The sequence below is a fragment of the Sus scrofa genome, chromosome 7 (assembly GCF_054392235.1).
Source record: "Sus scrofa isolate SSC_HxYL_T2T_F1_AM1 chromosome 7, Sscrofa_HxYL_maternal_Yorkshire_Landrace_v2.0, whole genome shotgun sequence".
Lineage (NCBI taxonomy): Eukaryota > Metazoa > Chordata > Mammalia > Artiodactyla > Suidae > Sus > Sus scrofa.
Window position 1 is genome coordinate 121,574,474 of NC_139389.1, and position 27,399 is coordinate 121,601,872.

Here is a 27,399-nt window from a genome sequence, read left to right on the forward strand (position 1 = left end):
ATCTTGTACCTTTATTCCTAATTCTTATTAAACAACTTAACTCTGCACTTCTTGGCTGTACAGTAAACCCTTGTAAGCTTATCTAAACTGAACTGCTGGTGGCCTTCTCCTCCAGCCTATTCTTCCTGCAGTCCTCCTCATTGTAGTTAACAGTTGCTCAGGCCAGAGACTAGTGCTATTCTTTCTTTTAAACCTACTGCCGATCTTCCTGTCTCCTCTCTCCTTTCCTCTTTCCTTCCATGCTTTTCCCTCTCTTTGCCTTTTTCATCCCTCTCCTTTTTCCTCCCTCCTTCCTTCCACATTTAGCAAATCCTGTCATCTTTTCCCTTCAGAATAAATTAAAATTTACCCGCCTCTTATCTCCTCTGACTCTATTATCCTAGTCTAAGCCATCATCCATGACTTCTGCCTTGATTATTGCAGTAGTGTCCTCACTGGTCTGTTTGCTTTTCTTCATTCCACACAGCAGCAGAGTGATCCTTTTACACAGTAAATTAGATCACAGTGCACTCCCCTGCTCAGAACCCTCTGGTGGCTCCCTTTTAGACTCCAGATGAAAAAAGCCGTATTGATTTCATCATCTTCCACCCTCTCCTGCTCCACCAAGGTCTCCTTGTTCTTCATAGGGTATATGTGGTGTCCTTCTCTTTGAGAACAATCAAAGAGCATGTCTGAGCTGCTTTTGCCCTCTCTTGGGAATGTTTCTTCTAGATGCCCACATAGCTTGCTTATCTCTGTGAGACCTTTCCCAGCACCCCAGCTCCACACTCCCTAACCTTTTCTAAAGCTTTATTTCTCTCCAAAGCACTTACTGCCATCTAATATACATTATATATTTTTATAGCTTAGATATTTTTATCCAGACTCAGGGCTTTAAATGTCATCAACATAAAATGTATTTTGTTTTTGAGTTCATCTCCTTCCCCTTACCACCATGATAAAAACTCTTTGACCAGGGATGTTATGTGTGTGTGTGTTGGGGGGGTTCAGGGCTGTCATTGAGTCCCTAGAACAGTGCCTGTCGTGTAGTAGAAGCTTAGTAAATGTCTGTCGCTTTAATGAATGTGTCACTCCTGCCTTTCATCTCACTTGGAGTTTTCCTAGGGTCTGCTTTGTGGCTTTTGTGCTTGGCGTCAGCCAGTATGCGTTCATGTATCTTCTGTTTTCCAGAGATAGTTGAAATCTCAACTGCTATGATTCCCTCTCTAAATCAGGGATCTCCATATTTTTGACCATGCAGTTTTTTTTTTTTTTTTTTTTTTTTTTTTTGTCTTTCTGCCTTTTCTAGGGCCACTTCATGCAGCATAAGGAGGTTCCCAGGCCAGGGGTCGAATCAGAGCTGTAGCCACCAGCCTACAGCAACGTGGGATCCAAGCCGTGTCTGTGACGTACACTACAGCTCACAGCAACGCCGGATCCTTAACCCACTGAGCAAGGCCAGGGATCTAACCCACAAAGTCATGGTTCCTAGTCAGATTTGCTAACCACTGTGCCACAACGGGAACTCCCGCATACAATTTTTTGTATACTAAAATGATCTTTCAGTGTGTAACCTCAGTGTTTGTGTTTTATTTAGACACACACAAACATAAACAAATGCTATTATTGATAGGTATTTTAGAGTTTGTAAAAATAGAATTCTAAGGAGCATGGAGATAAAAATATTTTTAATGTAATAGCATTTCTTCCTCCACCTCCACCACAGTGGAGAAAGTAGATTATCATCTTAGAAACCCAGTGTGGATTCTACTGCTGTATGTTGTTAAGGATTTGTGCCCTTTTTAAGTTTTTTATTTCATTTTCATGGACTCTCCAGAAGGAGAGGCTATAAATACATGTACTTAAATACATCGTGTTGGACTGGAAAGCACTGTGAAAGACTTAGTAAAAAGTAGTTTTCATATTCAGAGAAACAAGGGAATTCCCCCCCCCACTTCATTCTGCCCACTGCCTTCCTCAGAGGTAAGCACTGTACTTAACATACATACTGATGTATGTCTGTAGTCTTGGTGTTTTAAAAAAAAATGTATGTATGTGTTAATCTTTTCTGTATAAAGTAGAATTTATATGCACACACACATATGTATATAAAAAAGGCATTGAATCCCATTAATTTCTCTATGACGTTTTGTTCCCTTTCATGTATCATAGAAATATAATAACATAGTGATTTTGAATATAGGTTCAGGGAACCTGACCACTTGGGTGTTAACCAGGCGCTGTCACTTAGTAGCTTACCATAATCTTTCCGTGCTGATTTCCCAAGAATATGTATGCTCCCTCTGCTGATGGATGTTTACACTGGAATCTGTGCAAAGATCTGCTGCTTGTTTTGCACTCTAAGGTTAGGCTGGGCAGAATGGGAATACCCAGAAGCCTCAAATGGGCTCTTTTTAGGCACCTTGTTTTTTGTGATTTCTCCTGTTAGACCACTTTCCTGTTTTTCTTATTGAAGTGTTGTTTGCTGCCCTCTAGTGAACCAGTTGGTTGGCAGATGTTGCATAGCTGAGGATGTCCCGCTCTTTCAGATGTTTGCTATACAGGTCCTCTGTCAGCTAGTGCTCTTAAAAAATCCCATGTGAATCCAAAGCCTTATAAATGTTGTGATTAGTATCTGTATAAAGATTTTGAAGAATTAGATTAATTTACAGATAGATATAGTGGAGAATTGAATAAAGATTCTTAAAAATTTCAGCACTTTTTCTTTATTCTGTTACTGTGAATGACATCTATTTAACTGAGAAGCCAAATGATACAATTCTATATTAGAATTCTTTTGGGAGTTCCCATCGTGGCGCAGTGGTTAATGAATCCGACCAGGAACCATGAGGTTGCCAGTTTGATCCCTGGCCTTGCTCAGTGGGTTAAAGATCTGGTGTTGCCATGAGCTGTGGTGTAGGTTGCAGATGAGGCTCGGATCCTGTGTTGCTGTGGCTCTGGTGTAGGCCAGTAGCTGTAGTTCCGATTAGACCCCTAGCCTGGGAACCTCCATATGCTGCGGGAGTGGCCCTAGAAAAGGCAAAAAGACCAAAAAAAAAGAATTCTTTTGGAGAGGCTGTGGGGAGTCAAGTTTGCCATCTTGTATCCTTATATTTTATTTTTTGTTCTTTTGTTTTTTAGGGTGGTACCCGAGGCATATGGAAGGTCCCAGGCTAGGGGTCAAATCTGAGCTGAAGCTGCTGGCCTACACCACAGCCACAGCAACACATGATCCGAGCCGCATCTGTGAACTATACCACAGCTCATGGCAATGCCGGATCCTTAACCCACTGAGTGGGGCCAGGGATTGAACCCATATCCTCGTGGATTCTACTTGGGTTTTTTAACCACTGAGCTATGAAGGGAACTCCCATATTTTAATTTTTTAATTATTTTGTATCACAACTTACTTGTTCCTTGGCAAGTAAACCAAAGTGAAAACAGTCTTACTCAAACTAAAGCCAGGGAGAGACATTTTGTGATCTTGGATTGGAAGGTTTCAATATTGTTAAGATAGTGATACTCTTGGGCCCAGATAGATTTTTTTTTTTTTTTTTCAAATGGCTGCACCCATGGCATATGGAAGTTCCCAGGCCAGAGATTGAATCAGCATAGTATCTGCGACCTGTGCCACAGCTGTGGCAATGCCAGATCCTTCAACCCATTTTTGCCAGGCTGAGAATCAAACCTGTGCCTTTGTAGCAACCCGAGCCACTGTATTCGGATTCTTAACCCCACTGTGCCACAGTGGGAACTTCCCCAAGTAGATCTTTGAATTCACCTCAGTCTCCGTTAAAAAATCTCTGCTGGCTTTTTTACAGAAGTTGGCAAGCTGATTCTAAAATTCGCATAGAGGTGAAAGAACTTAGAAGCGCCAAAACTATTGAAAAATAATGAAGTTGGAGACCTTACTATATTTCACAATTTCAAAACTTATTGCAGAGCTGCAGTAATCAAGCCTAGTGCTAGTATAAGTGTATACATATGGACCAATGGAATCAAGTTGAGAATCCTTAAACCAGTACACACCTGATTAGTTGATTTTCAACAAGGATACAGAGACAGTTAATTGGGAAAAGAATAGTCTTTTTGACAAATGGTGCTGGACAACTGGATACCCACATGAAAAGAATGAAGTTGGACCCTTACCTTATACCATATGTAAAAATTAACTCAAATTTGGAAGTTCCTGTATGGTGCAGTGGTTAAGCATTCGGCATTGCCATAGCTGTAACACAAGTTGTAGCTGTATCATGAGTGTGATCCCTGGCTTAGGAACTTCTACTTGCCATGCGTGTGGCCAAAAAATAAGAACTCAAAATGAATCAAAGACCTAAATGTAAGAACTAAAATTATAAAACTCTTAGGAGAAAAAAATAGTTAAAACTCTAAATGTGCCTGGATTTCTTATATAGGGCACCAAAAACACAAGCAAGCAAAGAAAAAATTGAGTTTAAGAACTTGTGTTCCAAGGGATACTTTCAGGAAAATGAAAAGACAGCCCACAGAATGGGAGAAAATTACATACTTAATAAGGATCTAGTGTCAAACCAAGGTCAAGTTCTCATTTTTTCTACTTAAAATTTCAACTTATATCAGTACAGTTGAATTCAATTATCACTGCCTTTTTTTTTGGCTTTTTAGGGCTGCCACCATGGCATATGGAAGTTCCCAGGCTAGGAGCTGAATTGGAGCCACATCTGCTGGCCTATACCACAGCTATAGCAATGTGGAATCTGAGCCATGTCTGTGACCTATACCACAGCTCACAGCGACACCGTATCCCTAACCCACTGATCAAGGCCAGGGATCAAAACTGCATTCTCATGGATACTAGTCAGATTTGTTTCCGCTGAGCCACAAGAGGAACTGCCGTCACTGAATCTGTTTTTAAAGAGATTTGTCTGTGATCATGGTAACTCCCTCCCTTCATTGCAGTGAGCTTTGGCGTAGGTCGCAGATGTGGCTCGGATCCTATGTTGCTGTGGCTGTGGTATATAGGCCAGCAGCTGCAGCTCCAATTTGACCCCTAGCCTGGGAACCTCCATATGCTGTGGGTGTGGCCCTAAAAAACAAATAAATAGAATAATCCGAAGCTTGAAAATTATGGGTAATTGGTGAAGGGGCAAAAGTACATTAGTTCACATAATATTCAGATATAAATGTGCTTTGTATATTTTTACATACAAAGTGCTTTAGGAGTTCCCGTCATGGTGCAGTGGTTAACAAATCAGACTACGATTTGTGTCTGAACCACGAGATTGTGGGTTTGGTCCCTGCCTTGCTCAAGAGGGTTAAGGATCCGGCGTTGCCGTGAGCTGTGGTGTAGGTTGCAGACGCGTCTCGGATCCCACATTGCTGTGGCTCTGGTGACCCCTAGCCTGGGAACCTCTATATGCCACGGAAATGGCCAAAAAATGGCAGAAAGACCAAAAACAACAACAACAACAAAAAAAGTGCTTTATGTGGTTATATTGCTTAACGTTTCAGATCTTTAGTGCTTCTCATATGAGGTAAATGATAGAAAATTCTTTGTGTCACGTGTCTGTTTCCAGCCAATCAGAAGCCAGAATTACTTTGTGTGTAATAATAGGGTTTACTGTTTAGGGAGGAACTGTATGTAAGTAGGCCTGACAGGATACAGTGGGCTGCGAAGTTAGAGTTTCTTAGTTGTAGCAAAGAGAACATCAATCCGGTTTGTTTAGCATTTTCAGATTTGCTTTTGGGTTCTGACTCTAGAAATGTACAATCTTATCTTTTTAATTATAGGTTTAAAAATGTTATTCACTCTTAGTACTTCTTAAAGTCGCCTTAATGACTACTTTTACTGTTGATGAAATGGTTTAATGGGCTGTGAAAGAAGAATTATCAAATACTAAGGAAGAGAGAGAATTTTATGGAGATGTCTTCAAGGTTTCCATCTCCATCTTTACCAGGTCCCTTTTCACCTGGGCCAGTTGACTTAGGTTCTGTAACAAGTTCCTCTTGTTCACTTAATGAGCTAGACAATATTTCCCATCTTTTAAGGAAAATATCAACTGATATCAATGAAATTAAAGGCATGAAAGCAGCAGTTTTGACAGTGGAAGCAAATCTTTTTGATTTAAATGTTAGAGTGTCACAGAATGAAGCAAAAATTTCATCTTTGGAGGTTAAAATGAATGAATATTCAGCGTCAGCATCTGAATGCAACAGACAATTTGAAGATCTTCAAGAGGAAGTAGATTTTGAATCACAGTCAAGGACTACTGATGTTAAAATAATTGGCTTCCTTAGAAACATTGAGAAAGGTAAACTTTTAGTATGTGATATCGTCATGTAACTTGACTGTAGTTTTCATGTTGGAGGCAGCAAGTCACAAAGAACTTAAATTTTTCCTGGACCTTCACTGACAGTATTGGGCTCTTCTACATGATTTAACTGAAAAGCCTCGAACTTAAGAAATTCTATCCTGGGAGTTGCTGTCGTGGCGCAGTGGTTGACGAGTCCGACTAGGAACCTTGAGGTTGCGGTTTCGACCCCTGCCCCTGCTCAGTGGGTTAACGATCTGGCGTTGCTGTGAGCTGTGGTGTAGGTTGCAGATGCGGGTCGGATCTTGCGTTGCTGTGGCTCTGGCGTAGGCTGGTGGCTGCAGCTCTGATTCGACCCCTAGCCTGGGAACCTCTATATGCCGCGGGAGCGGCCCAAGAAATGGCAAAAAGACAAAAAAATAAAAAAAGAAATTCTATCCGTTTTAGTGGCTTTCACTAAAATGATATTTTAAAAAGATAAGATGAGTATAGAGAGATGAAGTAAAACTTGAAATGTGAGAAAATAGTACTTTTTCATGTATCTGTCTTGTGAAATTACTTTAAAATGTATAATTCTTTCATTGTTCACTGTTTATGTTAAAGAGACCTGTGGTTAGTATTTGAATTAGAAGAGCATACTTATGTACCCTAATTACATAGTGGTTTTCCAAGCTGTCCTGTAGGAATACAACTTGACCAAATGATAGGTGTTTCATGTTAGCTTTTCAGGATTTATTGTTTTTCTTTACCATGAAAATTTTGGAATGAATTTTTTTTTTTTTTGACACACAACTAAAGAGTAATGTAATATAGCATATGTGCTAAAAGAAAATAGCTGGGAGTTCCATTGTGGCACAGTGGATTAAGGATCCGCATTACTGCTGCAGCAGTTCAGTTCACTGCTGTGATGCAAGTTCAATCCCTGACCCAGCAACTTTTATGTGCTGTAGCACAGCCAAAAAAAAAAAAAAAAAAAAAAAAAAAGTTATAAAGATTTGATATGTTTTAAAATTAAAAAAAAATTTTTTTTTCGTCTTTTTAGGGCTACGCTCTCAGCATATGGAGGGTTTCCAGGCTTCGGGTTGAACTGCAGATGTAGCCGCTGACCTACTCTCCACTGCCACAGCCACGCCAGATCCGAGCTGCGTCTGTGACCTACACCATAGCTCATGGCAATGCTGGGTTCTTAACCTACTGAGCAAGGCCAGGGATTGAACCTGCGTCTGCGTGGATGCTAGTCAGATTCGTTTCCACTGAGCCACTGTGGGAACTCCTTAAAAAACATTTTTTTTTTTTTTTTGTCTTTTTGCTATTTCTTGGGCCGCTCTCACGGCATATGGAGGTTCCCAGGCTAGGGGTCGAATCGGAGCTGCAGCCACCAGCCTACGCCAGAGCCACAGCAACACGGGATCCGAGCTGAGTCTGCAACCCTCACCACAGCTCACGGCAACGCCGGATCGTTAACCCACTGAGCAAGGGCAGGGACCAAACCCGCAACCTCGTGGTTCCTAGTCGGATTCGTTAACCACTGCGCCACGACGGGAACTCCTTAAAAACATTTTTAATGAAATATGGCAATTGCAAAGTTACATGTTTGCACTGAGTGAGTAGACCATCCTTGTGATACCACCAGTAATAGATTTACTGAGAATCAGCACGCACACATCTGAGTGATGTTTCAGTGTTTGGAACCCTATCATTTGCATCTCCTCATACACTGTACTCTAACCCTTCTGGTTTTTTTTTTTTTTTTTTTTAATCTTTTTTTTTTTTGCTATTTCTTGGGCCGCTCCCTCGGCATGTGGAGGTTCCCAGGCTAGGGGTTGAATCGGAGCTGTAGCCACAGGCCTACGCCAGAGCCGCGTCTGCAACCTACACCACAGCTCACGGCAACGCCGGATCGTTAACCCACTGAGCAAGGGCAGGGACCGAACCCGCAACCTCATGGTTCCTAGTCGAATTCGTTAACCACTGAGCCACGACGGGAACTCCTAACCCTTCTGTTTTAAATCAAGTGAGTACCTAGTATCTGCTGAGCACTCGGCTGGGGAGGTTAGAAGGAGAATGACATCTTTCCATCCCTTAAAAGAACCTACCATCAAACTGAAAATAGAAAAATCAGTTCTTTGTCACCATTTTGTTTCATTTTGCAGTGTAACTATGAGGAAATTATAAATCTGTTCAAGAAGTTATAATACATACTTTAGCTGAGCATCTCACAGGAGAGCCAAGTAATTGTTTGTATGCTTTGCTGGTACAGGACTTGGACTGCAGAGCTCTGAGTGTCTACTTGTTTATTATTCTCTTTGTATCTACCTAAGCCCATAGTTTGTCTCTTGGGAAGGAACTCTGTGGCCAGATAACTCTGGGTGTGGTTTTGCAGTTCTGGGGTTGGGGGAGTGACTTGTCCTGGTGAGAGCCCAGGTGATACCTCTTGTGTTGATCTTGCAGTTGGCTGTCGCCTGTCTCCCAGGGCACAAGTTGAGGGTCTGTGCAGCACCTCCTCCTGGCTTTTGTACCCTTTTAGCTTTATCACCAGTCTTTACTACCAAGAAAACCAGCTTCCAGACAAGGATGACCATTGCCATTTTAGGTTTAACCTGAGTACAGGTTTCTTCTGTCTTAAAGACCTTTGGTCCATAAATATTATTATTTTTAAAAAAATTTTTATTATAGTTGATTCACAGTGTTCTTTCAGTTTCTGCTGTACATAAATATTACTAAGTTGTATTGTTGAAGCTTTAAACTATTTTCAATTAAGAACCCAGAAAGATTATTTTGGTCCTTGTTTCTGAGAAGCACATATGCTGGTGTTATTTGTTTTTTAAGCTTAGTGAAGTTTTTAAATTTATATTTTTAGGAACTCAGCAGAGACAGTTGTTATCCCGACTGCAAATTGACCCAGTAATGGCAGAAACTCTGCAGATCAGTCAAGGTTGGTGATATTGATAAATTTTCATTGTAATCTTAACATTTTTCAGTTGCTATTTCCATTATACCTCATTTAACGTATCTCGTATCTCTTAGATCCTGCCCTAAGATGCAGATCTCTGGAAATATTTTAGGGCCAGGAGATAAGATTTGCATTTTTTTCACACTATGTGATGTTTGTATTTTTTCCCTCATTCAGAACCTTTTTTCCTTTGATGCCATTTCACCTGGGTCCCTGGAAACTGCTGGCTACTCACTTCCCTGCTCTAGGGACCACTTGAGTTCCTGCCCTGCCCTCCATCCAAATTTTGTTATCGCCCTGAGCTGCTTTAATGTCCTCTGGCCTGTTCAGTTGTATCCTTACTCCACTTGAGAAGCTCATGTGCAGGATTGTTCCAAAAACTTCCTGTTCTTAGAACCATTGTAACTTGTTATCTGTCTCCCCCATCCTCAGCACACTCAGACACACATACTCTGGGCTACCTTGGAACTGGTGTGAGTGCCTTATTAATCTGTATTCTCAGTGCCTGACCCCTGCCAGATGCATGTTCAGTGCCTGATAACTGTCTGCTGACTAAATGAATGGAGCCGTTGGATTCCTGCAGACTTAAATTTAGATTGTTTCCTCCTGCATCCTTCTGTTTCCTCTAAACCGCCCGTCCCCGTTGTTGGAAGCTCTGGTCCCTAGATCCCTTCCTCTCTGCTCCTGAGTTTTCTTCACCGGTGTACAGGATTCCACAGCCAGCAACTGTACTCTTTGATCCCTTCCTGGCCTCTTGTCCCAGAAAGATGAGCTTACTCTAAGGGTTGCCTTCTACCCAGATGCCAGATCCTTCCCGGTTGGTGAATACTGTGGTGTTGCCACACTTCTGTAGCTTTAGTCTCTACCTCTTTTGTGGCTTCTCCCTTCTGTCTATAAAATTTTTGAGATGTTCTCTGTCCTTGATTTTTGCCCTCTCATCTCCCAACATTCCATCCTGTTTCTACATAAAAGTATTTTCTTTGAAAGTATTTGGCAGCCAAGATCTGAGTTTGTTGTGTTCACATCATCCACTCTTATACATTCTTTTTGTTTCTTTAGTTATTTTTATCCATGGTGCACAAACAATTTGAAGCATCAAGTAGTTCTCTGAGGCTCATCAATGAGTACCTCCTTCGCTTAACCTATCATGCTTTTTTATTTCTGAGAGCCCTTTTGTTTCTGCATATCCTTTTTAAAGGATATTTATTGAAATTTTTAAAAGAATTTTATTTATTAAAATTTAGTTTTTAACATAGTGATTTTGTTTCATGTGTGCACTACTTTCTCTTATTTCTCTGAAGATATCAAAGGTAGTTTTGCACGTTTTGTTCCTCTCTCCTTCCTTGGTCTTATTTCTCCAAGTTGTTTGTTTTGATTACTGTGTTTCAGAACAGAGGTTTTCTTCAGATGTCTGGGGATCCTTGGTTGACTTGTATTTAAGAGCAGGCATTTAAAAATCTGGTGTTTTGGGTTCATTGGAGTAGAGGGTTTTTGACTTTTTTTTTTTTTTTTTTTTTTTTTTTTTCATTTTTAGGGCCACGCCTGCAGCTTATGGAAGTTCCCAGGTAGGGGTCAGATTGGAGCTGCAGCTGCTGGCCTACTCACAGCCACAGCAACAAAGGATCTGAGCCGCGTCTGTGACCTAACCACAGCTCACGGCAATGCCGCATCCTTAACCCACTGAGCGAGGCCAGGGATCGAACCTGGTCAGATTCATTTCCTCTGTGCCATGAAGGGGAACTCCCGGGGGTTTTTGACTTTTGAGTGTGAATCCTGCAGTGGAGAGTGATTTGTTTTGCCTCTCTACTTTGGGGGCACTGTGATGTCGGTGTCTTTGGTCTTTTCTCTTAGGTTGGTCAGCTTTTCCAAAGAAAGATGTTTCAGGAGATGGATTGGCTGCCAGGGTTCTGGGAGCTAAGTGGGACAGGCGGCTGAGGAAGGTGCCTGAGCAGTAATTACTGTGTAAGGTTTACTTAGCCCCCACCTCAAACACCACTGCCCCCCCACCCCATTTTCAGAATGGTTCTTTCAACATGGCTGGCGTTCACTGGTCCAGAAACTCGCTGTTTTTACCTTTTCAAGAGTCTAAAGCTTCACTTTTCTCCAAGGGAGAAAATAGTCAGAAGTTGTCAGGAAATCTAACTGCTTTTACACATTTAGTTAATTTTGTTGTAGCACCTTTTCATCGGGGGCCATGATGCTTCATCCATAAACTTTTCTAGCAGTGGTGGTATCTCCAGTTATTCCAGGTATCCTCACTATCGAGGTAGGGGATGCGTGTTGTAAGGACGGAAAAGAAGAAAACTGATAGAGTTTAGGAAGAACTAAGTGCTTCTGAAATGGGCACTTGATCCCACTTCTCTTCTGCCCTGTCTTCTCCCCGACCCCTTTCTTCCAAGGGTCTTCTTTGTTGCCACTTTCTCAGCCTTTGGAGAATCTCGGGATCCACCTTAGGTTGCTTCATTATTTCCTTAAGACTCAGCTTTTGGAGATATACTAAGTTAGTTTTCCACTTTCAAAATGTGTCTATCTCTTCTTTTACAATTATTTTCTTTCTTTCTTTTTTTTTTTTTTTTTGCTTTTTAGGGCTACACCTGTGGCATATGGAGGTTCCCGGGCTAGGGGTCGAATCAGAGCTGTAGCTGCCCGTCTGCACGAGCCACAGCAATGCAGGATCTGAGCTACATCTATGACCTGCACCATAGCTCTCAGCAGCTCCAGATCCTTAACCCACTGACCGAGGCCGGGGATAGAACCTGCAACCTCATGGTTCCCAGTTGGATTTGTTTCTGCTACGCCACAGTGGGAACTCCCTACAATTATTTTCTTTATGAGATTTTTTTTTTTTTTTTTCCATTTTTAGGGTCATACCTATGGCATATGGAAATTCCTAGGCTAGGGGGTCTAATTGGAGCTACAGCTGCTGGCCTATGCCACAGCCACAGCAACATGGGATCTGAGCTTCATCTATGGTCTGTACTACAGCTCACAGCAACACCAGATCCTTAATCCACTGAGCAGGGCCAGGGATCGAACCTGCATCCTCATGGATCCTAGTCCTACATTTGCTGACTGTGAGAACTCATTCAGTCATTTAAGGACTTTGAATTGCAAATTGGTCATCTGTTAACATGGGAGGAAAGTCTGCTTCCTAGGCCGCCTGAGCGGATTCGGTGAGAAGACAGCATTAGTCAGTGTGTTCAGTTTACTAAATGCTCTCATTCACCTTCAGCTTTGACTCTACTTCTGTTATTTCTCTCCCCCTTCTTATGGTCAAATCTAAATTTTCAACTTTTTCATAAACACTGAGAGCCCCATAAAGCCTGCAGATTATAAATCTAAAATTGAAATTTACCTTGCTCTCTTGTAAATCTATTTTCTCCTATCCTGAATTCCTCCTCTTCTTTGCCTGTCTTTACCATTCCTACTGCCCCTGCAGGGGTGGCTGGGGCTGGGGGAGTTCTGCCTCCTTCCTGGGGCGGTAGTTGAAGACACCTGCTGTGACTGCTCAGCGATGTGCATGTGGAACGTGTCTCCTCTCCATCCTAGGGCTTGAGAAGAGGACAAGGGGTGAGAATCTTGTGTTTCAGAGCCTCACTATTGCTGCTGGGCAACAACTTGATAACTGAGGTCTGGGTTCCAGTCCATTCTTACCACTGTTTTTCTAAAAACCAGCTTGCTCATGTCACTTGCCTACTTAGAAACCTCTCTTGATGGCTTATTACTTTAGAGCACAGGCTAAACTCATTGACACATATAAGATGGGCTTTAGGCCTCAGCCACCTTGCCCCTGCCTGCTCAGCCCATCACACACCCCTCGAGCCACATCGCATTTCTCACCCCATCTCCAGTTCCTTGCCCTGCCTTTCTCCAGCTCTCTTCTGCCTCAAATGCTCTATTTCTTCTCCAACTCTATTTCCCCCCTAGTTAATTCATGCTCATTCCTTTTTTTTTTCTTTTTGGTCTTTTTGTCTTTCCAGGGCCACACTGGTGGCATATGGAGGTTCCCAGGCTAGGGGTCTAATCAGAGCTACAGCCACAGCAACGCCGGATCCGAGCCGCATCTGTGACCCACACCACAGCTCATGGCAACACCAGATCCTTAACCCACTGAGCAAGGCCAGGGATCAAACCTGCAACCTCTTGGTTCTTAGTCGGATTTATTAACCACTGAGCCATGATGGAAACGCCAATGCTCATTCCTTTAATACTTGCTTCAGATGTGCATCCTCTGTAAGCTTTTCCTTGATTTCTCAGCTGGATAGAGTAGGTTGCTTTGCATTCTCCCCATACCTTGTTCACACCTCTTCGAGGGCCTGCTGTTCTGAAGTTGTTTGTACATCTATTTTTTTAATTTTGTGTACCAGCACAGTGCTCTCATGTGTTGAGTTTGTTCGTGCAATGAACGTGAATAAATGTCCTGTGAATTTTGGTCTCTGTTATTTGCCTGCTAATTTTAAGAGACAGGCAACATTAAATTTGGTTAGTTGATTGCCTATTGGTAGGTCAGCCATCTCCGTTCTAGGCTCCAGGTCTTGGTATATTTTGTAAAATAGTCAAGCTTAAGAATCATTGTAGATGATGTCATCTGTGGCTACTTGCATTAAAGGTCAGTGTTTTCCTTGCTGTATTTTTATCAGTGTCCATTCATCTTAAAATTTCTTTTCAAAGCAGTCTATCTACAACCTGACAAGTTATGCCAGTTGTGTTCTTTTCATCAGGGTATGTTCTTCAAGTGTGCAAAATGAACAAAACAGGCTTTAGAAAAAAAATTTTTTTTAAATGTCACTGCACTCACAACATATGGATGTTCCTGGCCAGGGATCAAACCCACACCTCCAAAGTGACCCAAGCTGCTGCAGTCGGATTCTTAACCCACTGTGCCACAGCAGGAACTCCAGAAATGTATTTTTTTAATCGTCTTTGTATCATAATTCTATGGCACATTAGGACTCTTTATAATAGAAAATACTGTTGTACTTTGTTCTGTTGGTAATATCCCATTAGCTGCCTCATGGAAGACTCTTTCTGTACTGTAGGCAGGAAGTGTTCACTAGAATGCCTTGGAAATGTTCTGTATGAGGAAAGGAATATTTGACTTCTTTGAAAAGATGTTTGGACGTGTGTGATGTTGGGAATGCAAGGTATATTCAGAAGTAAACATTTGTGGCCAATCTTTTTGGCTCAGATTACTATGACATGGAATCCATGGTCCATGCAGACACAAGATCATTTATTCTGAAGAAGCCAAAGCTGTCTGAGGAGATAGTAGTGGCACCAAACCAGGAATCGGGGATGAAGACTGCAGATACCCTTCGGGTACTTTCAGGACACCTTATGCAGACACGGTAGATGGTTTCTTTTTCTTGTGTAGCTTATTTGCGTTGATTAGATAGTAGAGGTTAACCATTAATTCCCAGCTTTTCTCCTCCCTATCCAACCCCCAGTCTAGAGTTCTTTACTGAGTCAGTGTTTAGGCCATATATCATAGGGCGCATCGAGTTTTCAGAAATTCTCGTTCGTCTTTCTTGTTCAGAAATCCGTTTTCCTACAAATAAGTCAGTATACGATTTAGCTCTATTAATAAGTTTTTTTTCTTTAGGCACATCTAGGGAATGAAATTGAAAGAGCCAGGTGATCAAATCAGTAGTCTTAGCGTAGAGTTAGGGGTTGGGGTGATTATTGTCTCAGATAATGAACTAAATGTTCTGTAAAGGAACAAACATACAGGTAGTAAAGTTAGTGTAAATATAGAACTTCCGGCTTTTGCGTTCAGAGGATCAGTGCTGATTTTTCAGTTTACTTTTCCTGTGACCCTATGAGGGTCAGATGGAGCTGGGGGTCAGGGTTGAGGGGAGCTTGCCCTGAGAGCAGCCTGGTGGGTTGCTGGCATTGCTGCCACAGTGATTGGCCGTAGCCCTTGTGTGTCAGCAGAAGTCCACTAATGCTGGACCTGGAAGTCCTACCAGGTCTTTTTTGTTAATGAGGAAACTGCAAAGCAAGTAAGGAAGTGATAGTTGTGTCGAAGGGCACTTTAGGAGGCTCGGCTTTCTGTGCGTGTTTCCCTAATTCTATGGTATTTTCTATCTGTCTGGCAGAGATCTTGTACAACCAGATAAACCTGCAAGTCCCAAGTTTATAGTGACGCTGGATGGTGTCCCCAGCCCCCCAGGATACATGTCAGATCAAGAGGAGGACATGTGCTTTGAAGGAATGAGACCCGCACACCACACTGCAGCCTCACACGAGGGACTCGCGGGTCTCCTCCACCCACAGCAGTTGCACTTGCTGAGCAGGCAGCTTGAGGACCCAGATGGTAGCTTTTCAAACGGTGTGTTGGGAGCTCAGACTTCTCCTTCTCAGGGTGCTGTCATGCGAAGGGCATCTTTGACATGTTTCTGTACCTTGAATGAATATTGGTTGGAGGACTTGCTTTTATTTCTAACTCAGTGGTTTTCAGACAAAACGACCAGTTAAATTTGAGACTGTTTGTCCCCTGTGTGTTTCGTAGCTGGGCTGTTAATCTAGTGCTAAATTGGAGTTCAGCAGTGGAAGCCATTTATGCTTGTTAAAGAAGAACCACGGTTCTTGGTGCTTAGTTTCCCTTTTTTTTTCCCCCTTTAGAAACTATGCTTGTTAACTTTCCCCTTGACCCAGCAGTAGTCTCTTGTAATTAACTTGACAGAAAAAAATCAATTCGGATTTTGATGCAGTTTCTTCCTCAGTGAAGTTCCCTTGAAAGGGGTTTCTTGCTTAATTTCTGAAAATGTGTCTTAGAAGTTCAGAAAAAAAGTTAATTAATATTGAGGCGTGGTAGTTGGAGTCAAATGAACTCAATTCACATAGCGGCGTATTTTTGGGCGGATGAACTTCACAGCAGTGTTTTCTTCTCTCACTGGCTACCAGGGGCAGGTGCAGCCCCATTCTCTCCTGCACTTATGAGAGAGTGATAATCATGCTCCTTGTAGCTTGTAAAAATTTTAGAAACCTTCATGGGCAGGGGAGATAGTTACTGAATCATAAAAATGAACAGTATCAAATAAAAAACAATTTAAAAATTTTTCCAAAGTAACCCTCTTCTTGGTAGAGATATGGAAATGTACTAAGTACCTTTTTCAGTCACTAAAAATAAAATAGCCTTTAGGGGGAGATCAGGAGTGAGTGAAGGAGATATGGCTGTTATCTTGAACGGAATGCTTTTTCTGCTGTGGTTTAGGATGGAGTATCATGGTTTTGATTGGTGGAGGGGTTGAAAATCTGACCATTGAAGGGAAGAAACGTTTTTAATGGTAACAAAGGTGTTAAGACCTGCAGTAGTGGCGTTCTCGTTGTGGCTTGATGGGTTAAGAACCCAACTAGTATCCAAGAGGATGCAGTTTCGATCCCTGGCCTTGCTCAGTGGGTTAAGGATACAGTGTGGCCACAAGCTGTGGTGTAGGTCATGGATGCCACTCAGGCGATTCGATCCCCAGCCCGGGAACTTCCATGTGCTGTGGGTGCAACCCCAAAAAGACCAAAGGGGGAAAAAAAAAGGCAGTAGTTAGGAGGTCCAGATTTCTTGACCTTATCTATGTATTTTGTCTAAAATAAGAAAAGATCCGGGTGGTTTTGGTTTTCAGTTTGGTAGTTTAATTTTTGGTATGTTAGAACCTGATTTCACTTAAATGTAGGCATTCATGTTGGGCTTTATTGGTATATATGTGACAACAGTGGCTCTAAATTGCATGTGAGTAAAAATTCTTGTTGGGCAAGTGTGTGCCCCTGATGGAGAGAGCGGTGGTGAGTGGTCAGCCTCCTTTACCTTTGCTTTGATCTGGAGCCCGCAGTGTTTCCCTGCTGCTCAAAGGTGAGCTCTGGAGTAGTTAGGACTTCAGTAAGGCTGGGGAGACTCCACAAAGGCGCTCTGGTCTCTCTTCCTTTCCTCCTCCAAGCAGGGGTTTGAAACTTGGTGATTGCTTTGATGGCTTTTTATTTCAACAGCGGCATCCATTTTAAGCCACTCCCACCGGCCATTACATGGCAGCACAGATTTTATAGCTGGCAATAAAAAGCAAGTTTGCCTCTTAAGCAGGAAGAGTTTTAATCACTTATGAAGTATATTAAAGAGAAAACCAGAGTTGTGACGTTTGTATCATTGACGTAATTTTTTCATCAGAAAGATAGTTTCCTTGTAAAGTGTTTAACTTCTCTAATCCTTTTTTTTGGGGGGGGGGGGCCTTTTTAGGTTTGTCTGCACCCGTGGCATATGGAAGTTCCCAGGCTAGAGGTTGAATCAGAGCTCCAGCTGCTGGCCTACAGCACAGCCACAGCAACGGGGGGATCCCTGACCCACTGAGCAAGACCAGGGAGCAGACCCACGTCCTTATGGATACCAGTCGGGTTCGTTACCGCTGAGCCACGACGGGAACTCCATAACTTCTCTAATATTGCTTATGAGATCTAGCTCCTTTGCTCTGTTTTCCAGCCAACCTGTTCTTGGGTTTTCTGTTAATTTCTTTCACTTGGTCTGGGTTTTCATGTATGTGCCAGAGTTTAAAGTATGCTCTGGAGTTCCCGTCGTGGCGCAGTGGTTAACGAATCCGACTAGGAACCATGAGGTTGTGGGTTCGGTCCCTGCCCTTGCTCAGTGGGTTAACGATCCGGCGTTGCCGTGAGCTGTGGTGTAGGTTGCAGACGCGGCTCGGATCCCGCGTTGCTGTGGCTCTGGCGTAGGCCGGTGGCTACAGCTCCGATTCAACCCCTAGCCTGGGAACCTCCATATGCTGCGGGAGCGGCCCAAGAAATAGCAATAACAACAACAACAACAAAAAAAAAGACAAAAGATAAAGTGTGCTCTTTAGGAGGAGAGGGTAAGACACATTTTCTCTGCAGGAATTATGCAAAAAACATTTAAAATTGGAGAAAACTCCCCCTTCCAGCCCTATCTGTATTTTGAGACTAAGAATACTTTCATATCTTGGAGTTAAATAATGGATTTTATTGACTTTTTTTAAGTAGCATGGAAAATTTATGTCATACACAGTCCTATGACTCTGATGAGCTTCTAGCTGGGCTTCAGGATGGGACTTGTGAGCCTTGTTCTCCTTCATGCACACTGAGTTTGGGTGACCAGAACGATAAGTACCCCTGATGCTGGTTGGGGTGGCATTGATTGGTTTTGATTGGTTACCTATTTTACATTTGGGTTTCCATTGAATCATGAAATTGTAAGGAAGACATTATTTTCTCTTGGTGTGGATGAGGAAATAGAAGTTCAGAGATGTTAGGTAACATGTGCCCATAGTGTCTCGCTCAGCCAGTAAGTGCCAGCCAAGTTTGAACTGCATGACCTTGGGTAGGAGGACCAGAGGGGTGGTTGAAGTGACACTTGATTTCATTAACATGAATGTGAACTGTAATACGTAATACCAGTGGTGCCCTTTTCTTTTGGCTAGGGTGTCTTAGGCCAGAAGCTTGGCAAGTCTTTATGGCCTTCAGATGTAATTTTATTTGTTTTATTCTTTGTTTTAAATTTCAACTAGTTGCTAGCATTTAAAATTTAGGTATCAGATAAGAAGGTTTTTGGGAGTTCCTGTCATGGCACAGTGGAAACGAACCTGACTAGTATCCATGAGGATGCAGGTTTGATCCCTGGCCCCGCTCGGTGGGTTAAGGATCCAGCATTGCTTGAGCTGTGGTGTAAATTGCAGACGTGGCTCTGATCTGGCATTGCTGTGGCTGTGGTGTAGGCTGGCAGCTACAGCTCTGATTCGACCCCTAGCCTGGAAACCTCCATATGCCACTGGTTCAGCCCTAAAAAGACAAAAAAATAAAAAGGTTTTTAGCTTCCTGAATTGCAAGACAGTCTGGCACCACCACAAGTTCTGCGTCCCCTCCCCCATCTGATACTTGACGTTGTAAATGGACGCAGCCTGATGAGTGGAGCAGCAGTGAGCGTGTGGGTGGTGGGGGCACACACCTGCCCTCCAGTTTGCTCTTCTCCACCGTTGTTTCTCCACGAGGCTCCCTGCCCTCTCGTCACCTTGCACCCAGCCAGCCTCACTGCTTGGTGATCTGCCAGAACCCTGTAGGTGGTGACATTTGTGACTCATTTTAGGCAAAAATCTTGCCCTCCCTTTGTAGATACTGATATGAGTTTATCACTTGGGCTGAGAAAGTTGCATATATCTCAGTGAATGGGCACAATTGTATTTAAACACTCCTCATCTTACCTGAATATGAGACTTAGTTGACATTTTTTATCGCCTGGTGTTTTCAGTTCCTGTTTCATTTTACTGGCTTCCTATTTGACATGCTTTCCTCTTTTATATTTAATTCAGTTGAAATAATTTTGAGAATTGGAATTTTTTGGTGAGAACTTGGACTCTAGGGTTGCAGCGTCACTGTCTACTTGATGCTTTACAGTGAGAACTTGAGTCTTCTGGTAATCTCGTATGGGGTTCTGGTATCCGTGTTAATCCGATTACTTAGAATCTTTTATTTTGTGTAACTGTAGACATAGAAAAACAGAAGATTTTAAGACTGGGTTTGAGGCAAAATTTATTAAAGGTGTCATGTCCTAAACTGATCATTAACAAGACACTTCTGATTCCCTTTTCTAGCTGAGATGAGTGAACTGAGTGTGGCACAGAAACCAGAAAAACTTCTGGAGCGCTGCAAGTACTGGCCTGCGTGTAAAAATGGGGATGAGTGTGCTTACCATCATCCTATTTCACCTTGCAAGTGAGTAGCAGCAAATCCATTCTGGTTTTTAGCTTAATTTCTACGTCCAGCATATTATTTTTTCCTGTGGACATGTTTGAGTCTAACAACTCAGTGCAACTGTGGCACTTGCTGTGGCTGTTTCAGGACAGCATACACTTGTGTGTTTGGTGGGGGAGGTAGGAAGAGGCTTCTTTTGCCTCATGCATTTGAGATACTGAAACTTTTGGGTTTTCTTGAGGATTCTGTACACTTTAGGAGATGAGTAAACTCGCGTTTATATCCATTGCGGTCACATACAAGTTTTAAGGTATTGGGGAAGAAAATACTTTTTCCTTTTTGTTTTTTTTAAAGGCCACACCCATGGCACATGGAAGTTCCCGGGCTAGGGGTCAAATCAGAGCTGCACCTGCAGGCCTACACCACAGCCACAGCAATGTCAGATTCATGTCTGCAGCCTGCACCACAGTGCACGGCAACACCGGATCCTTAACCCACAGAGTGAGGCCAGGGATTAAACCTGCATCCTCATGGATACTAGTCAGGTTCCTAACCTGCCTGAGCTACAATGTGAACTTCAAGAAAATAAACTTGAGGTAATGAGAAAACATTTTGGACTTGAGTATAATTTTTCTTTGCCACTTGGCTAGTTCAGTTGAGTAAGCTTTGAGAGATGGCTTTTAGATTTTTTTTTTTTTTTTTTGTCCTATAGGTGGAATCTGCATCTTCTAATTTCCTTTAAGGAAATTTTGATGTGAGAATTACATAGATGTGTGTATAAGGAGACCATGGAATGAGTCTTTTTATTTTTATTTTTTTGTAGTGCAGTGCCTTGCACATATATTGTGTTCACCAAATTGGGTTTACTCCATAAAGTATTACAGACATAGACCATATAGAGTAAGTGATGTTTCTCATTATCACAAAAAAACCCTTCTCTTTCAGGGTGGTGTGGCTTGAGCTACCCCCGGCTTTGGAATAGACAGTTGTTTTGTTTTGATAGCTGGCCTCATTTAAAAATGGAATTTCTAGAATTCCCATTGTGTCTCAGCAGTAACTAACCTGAGTAGTATCCTCAAGGATGTGGGTTCAATCCCTGGCCTCCCCTAGTGGATTAAAGACCTAGCATTGCCCTGAGCTGTGGTAGTTCGAAAATATGGCTTGGATCCTGTGTTGCTGTGGCTGTGGTGTAGGCCGGCAGCTGCAGCTCCGATTCGATCTCTAGCCTGGGAACCTCCATATGCTGCAGGTGTGGCCCTAAAAAGCAAAAAAAAAAAAAAGTTTCTTTTTTTCCTGTTTCTTCTACCTTCGTCTAAACAAGTAGTGATGGAAGAGAAGTACAAAGGATCCTCTCTGCAAAAAAGCTAATAATGGATTGAGGAGATTAAATGTGAATAATATGTTTTTTTCTTTTATAGAGCTTTCCCTAACTGTAAATTTGCTGAAAAATGTTTGTTTGTTCATCCAAATTGTAAATATGATGCAAAATGTACTAAACCAGATTGTCCCTTTACTCATATGAGTAGAAGAATTCCAGTACTGCCTCCAAAACCAGGTTAGTGACTTTATACAGTACTATAAAAAGTGGAAAATGACTTTTTGTGACTATAAGCTGAATTAAAAACAAGGATTGTTTTAGAAATCATTGTGCCAGAATCAGTTAATCTAAAGCACCTCTTTAGAACGAACAAGTGTGCTCAACTTGTAGTATTCAAAAATATTTTCTTGACTAATACATAAATCTCATGGTTTTTAATTTAAAAGTGGTTCCCATGAAACATCAGCAGACTGCCTTAACAATTATTTTGCCCAGTAACTCTGATCTTTGTCCTTACTTTTGTGGCAGTTACAACACCAGCACCACCTTCCAGTAGTCAGCTCTGCCGTTACTTCCCTGCTTGTAAGAAAATGGAATGTCCCTTCTATCATCCAAAAGTAAGAACTTTCATTTTCCCAAAAATGAATTTAGTGATAACCTCTCCATAGAGACTTGTAGGATCACTAACAAACTAAATCAAACGAAACCCACCCCCAGCCCACCCCCGGTTTAACTTTGTTGAACTTGAAGGTCTTTAAGACCTTGAAGTTACTCCTTCATTGTCCCTGAGCCTCTCTGGCCAAGTGGTTTGAAAGGATTTCATGTTAGTAGCTAATCTCTGAGGACAGTGAAACTCACCGTTGCTCGTCAGTTTCTGTGCCTCTCCCAGAGAACATGTTCCCCCTCCCTGCTCCTCATGCTGGAACTGAGATGGTGAAACCCAGCAGTACTCGATGATACGGTCCATGCACATACACAGCGGTTTGAACTGTGTATTAAGATTGCCTGCTGTATTTCCAGCTGTCTCAGTGCTCGGTATGAATCATCGCTGAAGTGGCAGCCTGAAAGCCATATGAAAGGCCTTCACTTCACCTGCACTGGGGCATAGATGAGGGTGAAAAATGCAGTGGGTGTTGGGCAGGGTGTGCAGGACCGTTATTACATTGACTAGAGGAAGTTCCTTGTGAAATTTAACTGTTATTCTTCGACCTGGATTTTGTGTTCAGTGGGGCTTCGGCAGTATTAAAATGAGTGTTACAGACCGTCTCTGTGTCTCCATTAACGTTAGGGTGGGCTGGTGGTTGTGGGTGTTTTGGTATTAGCTTTGCAGACATTGTTGAGACTGTTCTCTGTCTTTAGCACTGTAGGTTTAACACTCAGTGCACGAGACCTGACTGTACATTTTACCATCCCACCATTACTGTACCACCACGACATGCCTTGAAATGGATTCGACCTCAGACTAGGTAAAGGCTAAAATTAGTTTTTCTAATGTCATTTCAAATGCTTCTCTACTGTCTAATTTCTTAGATTTTTAAGTACATAGATTTGGAGGTAACTTATTCTGATTTTTCTCTGCTGTTCAGAGTTTTATACAAGGGTTTTTTTGAAAATAATTTACTGGAGCTCCTGTCGTGGTACAGCAGAAATGAATCCAACTAGGAACCGTGAGGCTTCGGGTTTGATCCCTGGCCTTGCTCTGTGGGTTAAGGATCTGGCGTTGCTGTGAGCTGTGGTGTAGGTCACAGACTTGGCTTGGATCCCATGTTGCTGTGGCTGTGGTGTAGGCTGGCATCTGCAGCTCCAGTTAGTTAGACCCCTAGCCTGGGAACCTCAATATGCCACTGGTGCAGCCCTAGAAAAGACAAAAAAAAAAAAAAGAGAGATGGGTAATTATAAAACAATGAAAGGAAGTTTCAAAATATTTTTACTATGGCCTGTAAGTTTAAATGCATATGTTATCTTTTATGTACCTTATGTAATTATTCTTTTACAAATCTTATATTGTTATCTGTAGATAAATACTCATTGTCTGAAAATACCCAACTTCTTAACTGAAGTTAATTGAAAAAATTTTTGGTTTTGTTTATTCAGTGAATGACATCCAGTCCTACCTGGCAGAAGACTGTGGAGCTTGAAAGTTTCCATCTACTGATGAAAGATATTCTACAGAATTTGTCAAATCTTTGAAACTTGGAATATATTGCTTTCATAATATGAAATTTATTGCCTATCTGAAGTGTCTAATTTTTCAAGTTTGTAAGTTTATTAAGTGATTTTATTAACATTGGGTGTTTTTGTTGTTTTGACTATGAAAAGAGTTTAAGGAAAAGCTGAATTCTATTAAAACATTTGAGGCGTGTTTGTACACTGCTGTTTTCAAGTATCAGCATTTACAACGTGGTGTGATACCCTTGTCAGTCCTGATCGTCCAGTTTGAGGCTACGGTGTCGCTGTGTGTATAGTGAGAGGTACCTGGGGGTGTCTTTATTCCAGAAGTCGACAGTTGCTTTCACTTGTTCCACTCTGAAAACAGGAGAGGCCCACAGTGCTGAGGTGGCTTAAAACAGTTTTTCAGTCCTGCCTTTTAACTTTAAGTGACTTTAGTTTGGAAAGCATGATACGAACTTGTGGGGTGGCTTGCCACTTCGGTAAATGGTTCCCAAGTATCTAATCCCTTGCTTTCTGAGAAGGGATGAGTGAGGTGGGGCATGTACAGTGAAAACAGTTGGAGTGGCAAGGGCAAAAAATAGGAACAAGTCCTTAAAGTGCTTTCATTTACTGTTTACAGATGCTTTTTAAATAAATATTTTGGGGATCTACATTATCACAAAATTATACAAAATTTTTTGTAAGTATATACATAAGGTATCAGAACAAACTTTAAATCCACAAGATATACATATATATTCTCACATTCTGAAAAATAACATTCTCAGAAATAACTCCACAGAAAATTTATTACTGAAGATAATTTTTTAAATGTAAAAATTAGATTTAAATAGTATATTTTAAATGACAAACTATATAATTACAGCTATAAGGTGGGTAAACGGCAAAACAGGAGTAAACTTTTGGACTACTGAATGAAAATAGAGTTTTGTGTGTGGTTTTAAAATTCGTTAAGGCAAAAAGTGTCAAATGCTTTAGAATTAAAATAATAGGTCACTGATTTTAAAGACTTGATGTAGTTTTTTAAAAAGTAAAGCTAAAAATCAGTTAGAAAAGCTAAAAGTTGGTTAATGCAGAAGGGATAGTAATGACTCAAAAACATTCTCAGGACCAAATTAACTAACTATTAAAAAAACAAAACAAAACCAACTCATTGACTTGCTTAATCATATACCCAAAGGATAATAAAACTACATGTGTAAAAGTCCACATTGGCGAGCCTAAAAACCAGCAGTCTCTTGTCTTATGGCCATTGCCTTTCCATTGAGAGAAGATTAACTCATTCGTTATTAAACCGTCTTTTAAGTTACACTTTGTTGTGCTCATCAGGCTTGAAACAAGAGAAAAAGTCAAAGCACACAGCATACTTAAAGCTATCGTGTAGCTAGACTTAGATGAAATGACAATTCCATTTCATTCTAAAAAGTTTCACTCCATTGACTTTAAGGCATTTGTTCATTCCATTGTTAACTTACTTGAGATGTTTTGCAGAAGAAATTTGTTTTAAATTGTATTTCCAGAAATGTAAACATTTTTAGTGTCATCACTTATAAATGGAGTATATATAGTGGTATTCCCATAATTCCACTATAAAGAACATATGGAAAACAAGGGCTTAAGCGGTTGAGTTGAGCCAATTTTACAAGGAAATAACATGCTGAAATCAGATGTGTGTGTGTGTGCGCGCTATTTAATAGACACAGCCTGGAGACACGTGTAAGAGTTTAATCTTTCAGTTGCTATGGTTTATGGGCAAGCTAAACCATATATTTTTTTTGGGAGAGTATTTGTTGATAGCTTGGTCCAAAGTGAACCACCATCAAAAAAGATGACAAGGAAGGGACTACATGTGGCTGGCAGTCCACAGTGAGTGGCACCAGGCTGCAGTGTGCTTTGGCATGTGTTACACACAAACGGACTAAAGGTACCATGAGAAGGCTCACGTTACAAATTTGGGAACTTGGTCAAATACAAGAATTACATAAAAATAATTCTCTGGGTTAAAAAAAACAAACACAGGGCAGAAGCTACATCATTCACCTTCCCTTAGCTGATGGCTGGGACAAGCACGGTGGTTGTGGATGACACTTAAAATCAACATGACCTTTAGTCATGAAACTAACAACAGTGATTAAGGCTGACTTATTGGGTTGGCCGCTTGCAAGAACTTTTTGGAGTTTCATCCTATATGGTTTACTTGCTTAAGGTTATAAGTTTCTGCCTGCACGGTAATGGAACTGGAATTTTTTTTTTTTTTTTTAGCCAAATGCAGGCAAACTTGACTGAGAAGGAAAATTTGAAACTGAAACAGCCTCAAAAATAGAGGGAGAGTGTGGTTCAGGGGAATTTTTTGCTTTAATTTATTGATTGCTCCTTTGTAATATACATGAATAGAAATTTAACATTAGTACAATGTAAAATTGGGCTTAATAAGGGAGAATCCATTGATATGGAAAATGAAAGAAAATCATTGTATGTTTTAAGCTTCTTTACTACGAACATCCCAGTTGGTTCTTCAGACTGCTCTTCAGGGCCTTAAAACCAACCAGGATCAATCACTGGCTAGGCTTTCCACGACATAGTACAGCCATCTCCGTTTTTAATATTTACAAGGTGTTGCATATAGAAAACATTTCCAGAAACCCGATGGGGTCTATTATGCTACAAAGATAATTAACACATAGTAAAATAAAAATTCATAGGACCAATAGAGCATCTTAAACTTCTTCATACTTAGAAAAATATATTTTTTAATAGTAGTCTACATAATTTCCAATCTTCAGGAAACTACAGATAAGCTAAACGGCAAATTCCTGAATGGCAAGTACTGATCTTTGGCAGCATTTAAAGTGAAGAGGAGTAAAGATCTAAGAGTTGAGCCCCAATCCACCAAAAAGGAATTTTTATAGACAAGTTTTACAAGTGGACCTATATTCATTCCTTTTGGGAGTCAGCCTATGGGGTGGCATACATCTAACTAAAATTTCTCCAATAGAAAAAAAGCTATAAAAATTTTATTTCATTGCTAAATTGTATAACTTTGTAAACGTGAACTTATTAACACTTTAGTTTACATGTTGAACAAATGTTTCTATTAGACTACAACTTCAAATATTCACTATTTGCTCCTAGTTAAATACTATTGCTATTTAAAAACCTTAGACTGTACACCAGTGAAAATGGTTATTAATCATACTACTTTTTCATTAGGATATAATCATGTTTTACTGTTTTAATTATAGAGATTAATTCTGAACGTAAAAAGATTGACAGCTCAAAAATGAAAATGCAGTGATATGATACTAACTTTGGATTTGTTCCTGAATTTAAAACTGCCAGGAGAAAAATGTCCTTTCTAAACAGGACTTTGTTAATGCTTAAGAAGCTTGTCTGTATTTTTCTTAGGGAAAACGATGTTCACCTTTTAAAAAACTGTGATTCTTTAGAGTGATGGTGTATTTCCTTCTGTAAACACAAGGATAAAATATTTTAATAAACAGTGACGTTGAAAATAAAATATAAATTCTAAAAAAAAAAAAAGTTTTGCTAAAAAAAGGATGAAAATTATCCAAGTTGGGTTTTTAAGGTTTTGGTTTGTTTCTTGAGGAGCACTTTATCCTAAACCTCCCTAGCAGGTCTGCCAAATCTGCACACAAATGGGGGCTTGGCTTTCCTATCAAGTATTTATTCAGTCCTTCCTTGAAGTGTAATTATCTGGCAGTGTGGAATATGGACAGTTATCCAGTGCATATGACAAGTATTTTGAACTTATCGATCTTTTACTATTTTGATGAGTTTGGGCATTTATCCTTATTACAATCTTTTAAATTAGCACCACTTAACCATGCAGGGTTTAGTTCTGCTTCTTTTTTCCCCCCTCTTGCGTAGTTCTGGTTTCCCAAGGCTGTTAATTTATAGTCTTCTCAGCATCCATTATCTTTCAGTGAGGCATATGTACACATCTCCAGACAAACAAACTGCAATCA

The 27,399-nt window shown here is 41.0% G+C and overlaps 2 protein-coding genes across 24 annotated transcripts in view; one reads left to right on the plus strand and one right to left on the minus strand.

Annotated features, from left to right (window-relative positions):
- Window positions 1–23,609, plus strand: part of ZC3H14 (zinc finger CCCH-type containing 14) — a 46,369-nt gene extending 22,760 nt beyond the window's left edge. For 2 of the 10 annotated variants that reach the window (XM_005666369.4, XM_084969978.1), the window contains 8 exons: window positions 9,130–9,204; window positions 14,411–14,570; window positions 15,321–15,553; window positions 19,824–19,944; window positions 21,342–21,478; window positions 21,770–21,858; window positions 22,601–22,707; window positions 23,336–23,609. In XM_005666369.4, coding sequence (XP_005666426.1) covers window positions 9,130–9,204; window positions 14,411–14,570; window positions 15,321–15,553; window positions 19,824–19,944; window positions 21,342–21,478; window positions 21,770–21,858; window positions 22,601–22,707; window positions 23,336–23,342 — 929 coding nt within the window. In that variant the 3' untranslated portion in view covers window positions 23,343–23,609. Of the gene's footprint in view, window positions 1–6,006; window positions 6,270–9,129; window positions 9,205–14,410; window positions 14,571–15,320; window positions 15,554–19,823; window positions 19,945–21,341; window positions 21,479–21,769; window positions 21,859–22,600; window positions 22,708–23,335 lie in introns of all 10 variants that reach the window. The other 8 variants (XM_013978360.3, XM_084969979.1, XM_005666370.4 and 5 more) reach the window with 5 other exon arrangements.
- Window positions 23,610–25,749: 2,140 nt separating this feature from the next.
- EML5 (EMAP like 5) overlaps window positions 25,750–27,399 on the minus strand; it is a 195,272-nt gene continuing 193,622 nt past the window's right edge. For all 14 annotated transcript variants that reach the window (XR_014811251.1, XR_014811248.1, XR_014811250.1 and 11 more), the window contains one exon: window positions 25,750–27,390. Coding sequence is in view for 9 of the 14 variants with exons in the window: in XM_084969970.1 (XP_084826096.1) it covers window positions 27,354–27,390 (37 nt within the window). In the remaining 5 variants the exon portion in view is untranslated. The remainder of the gene's footprint in view (window positions 27,391–27,399) is intronic.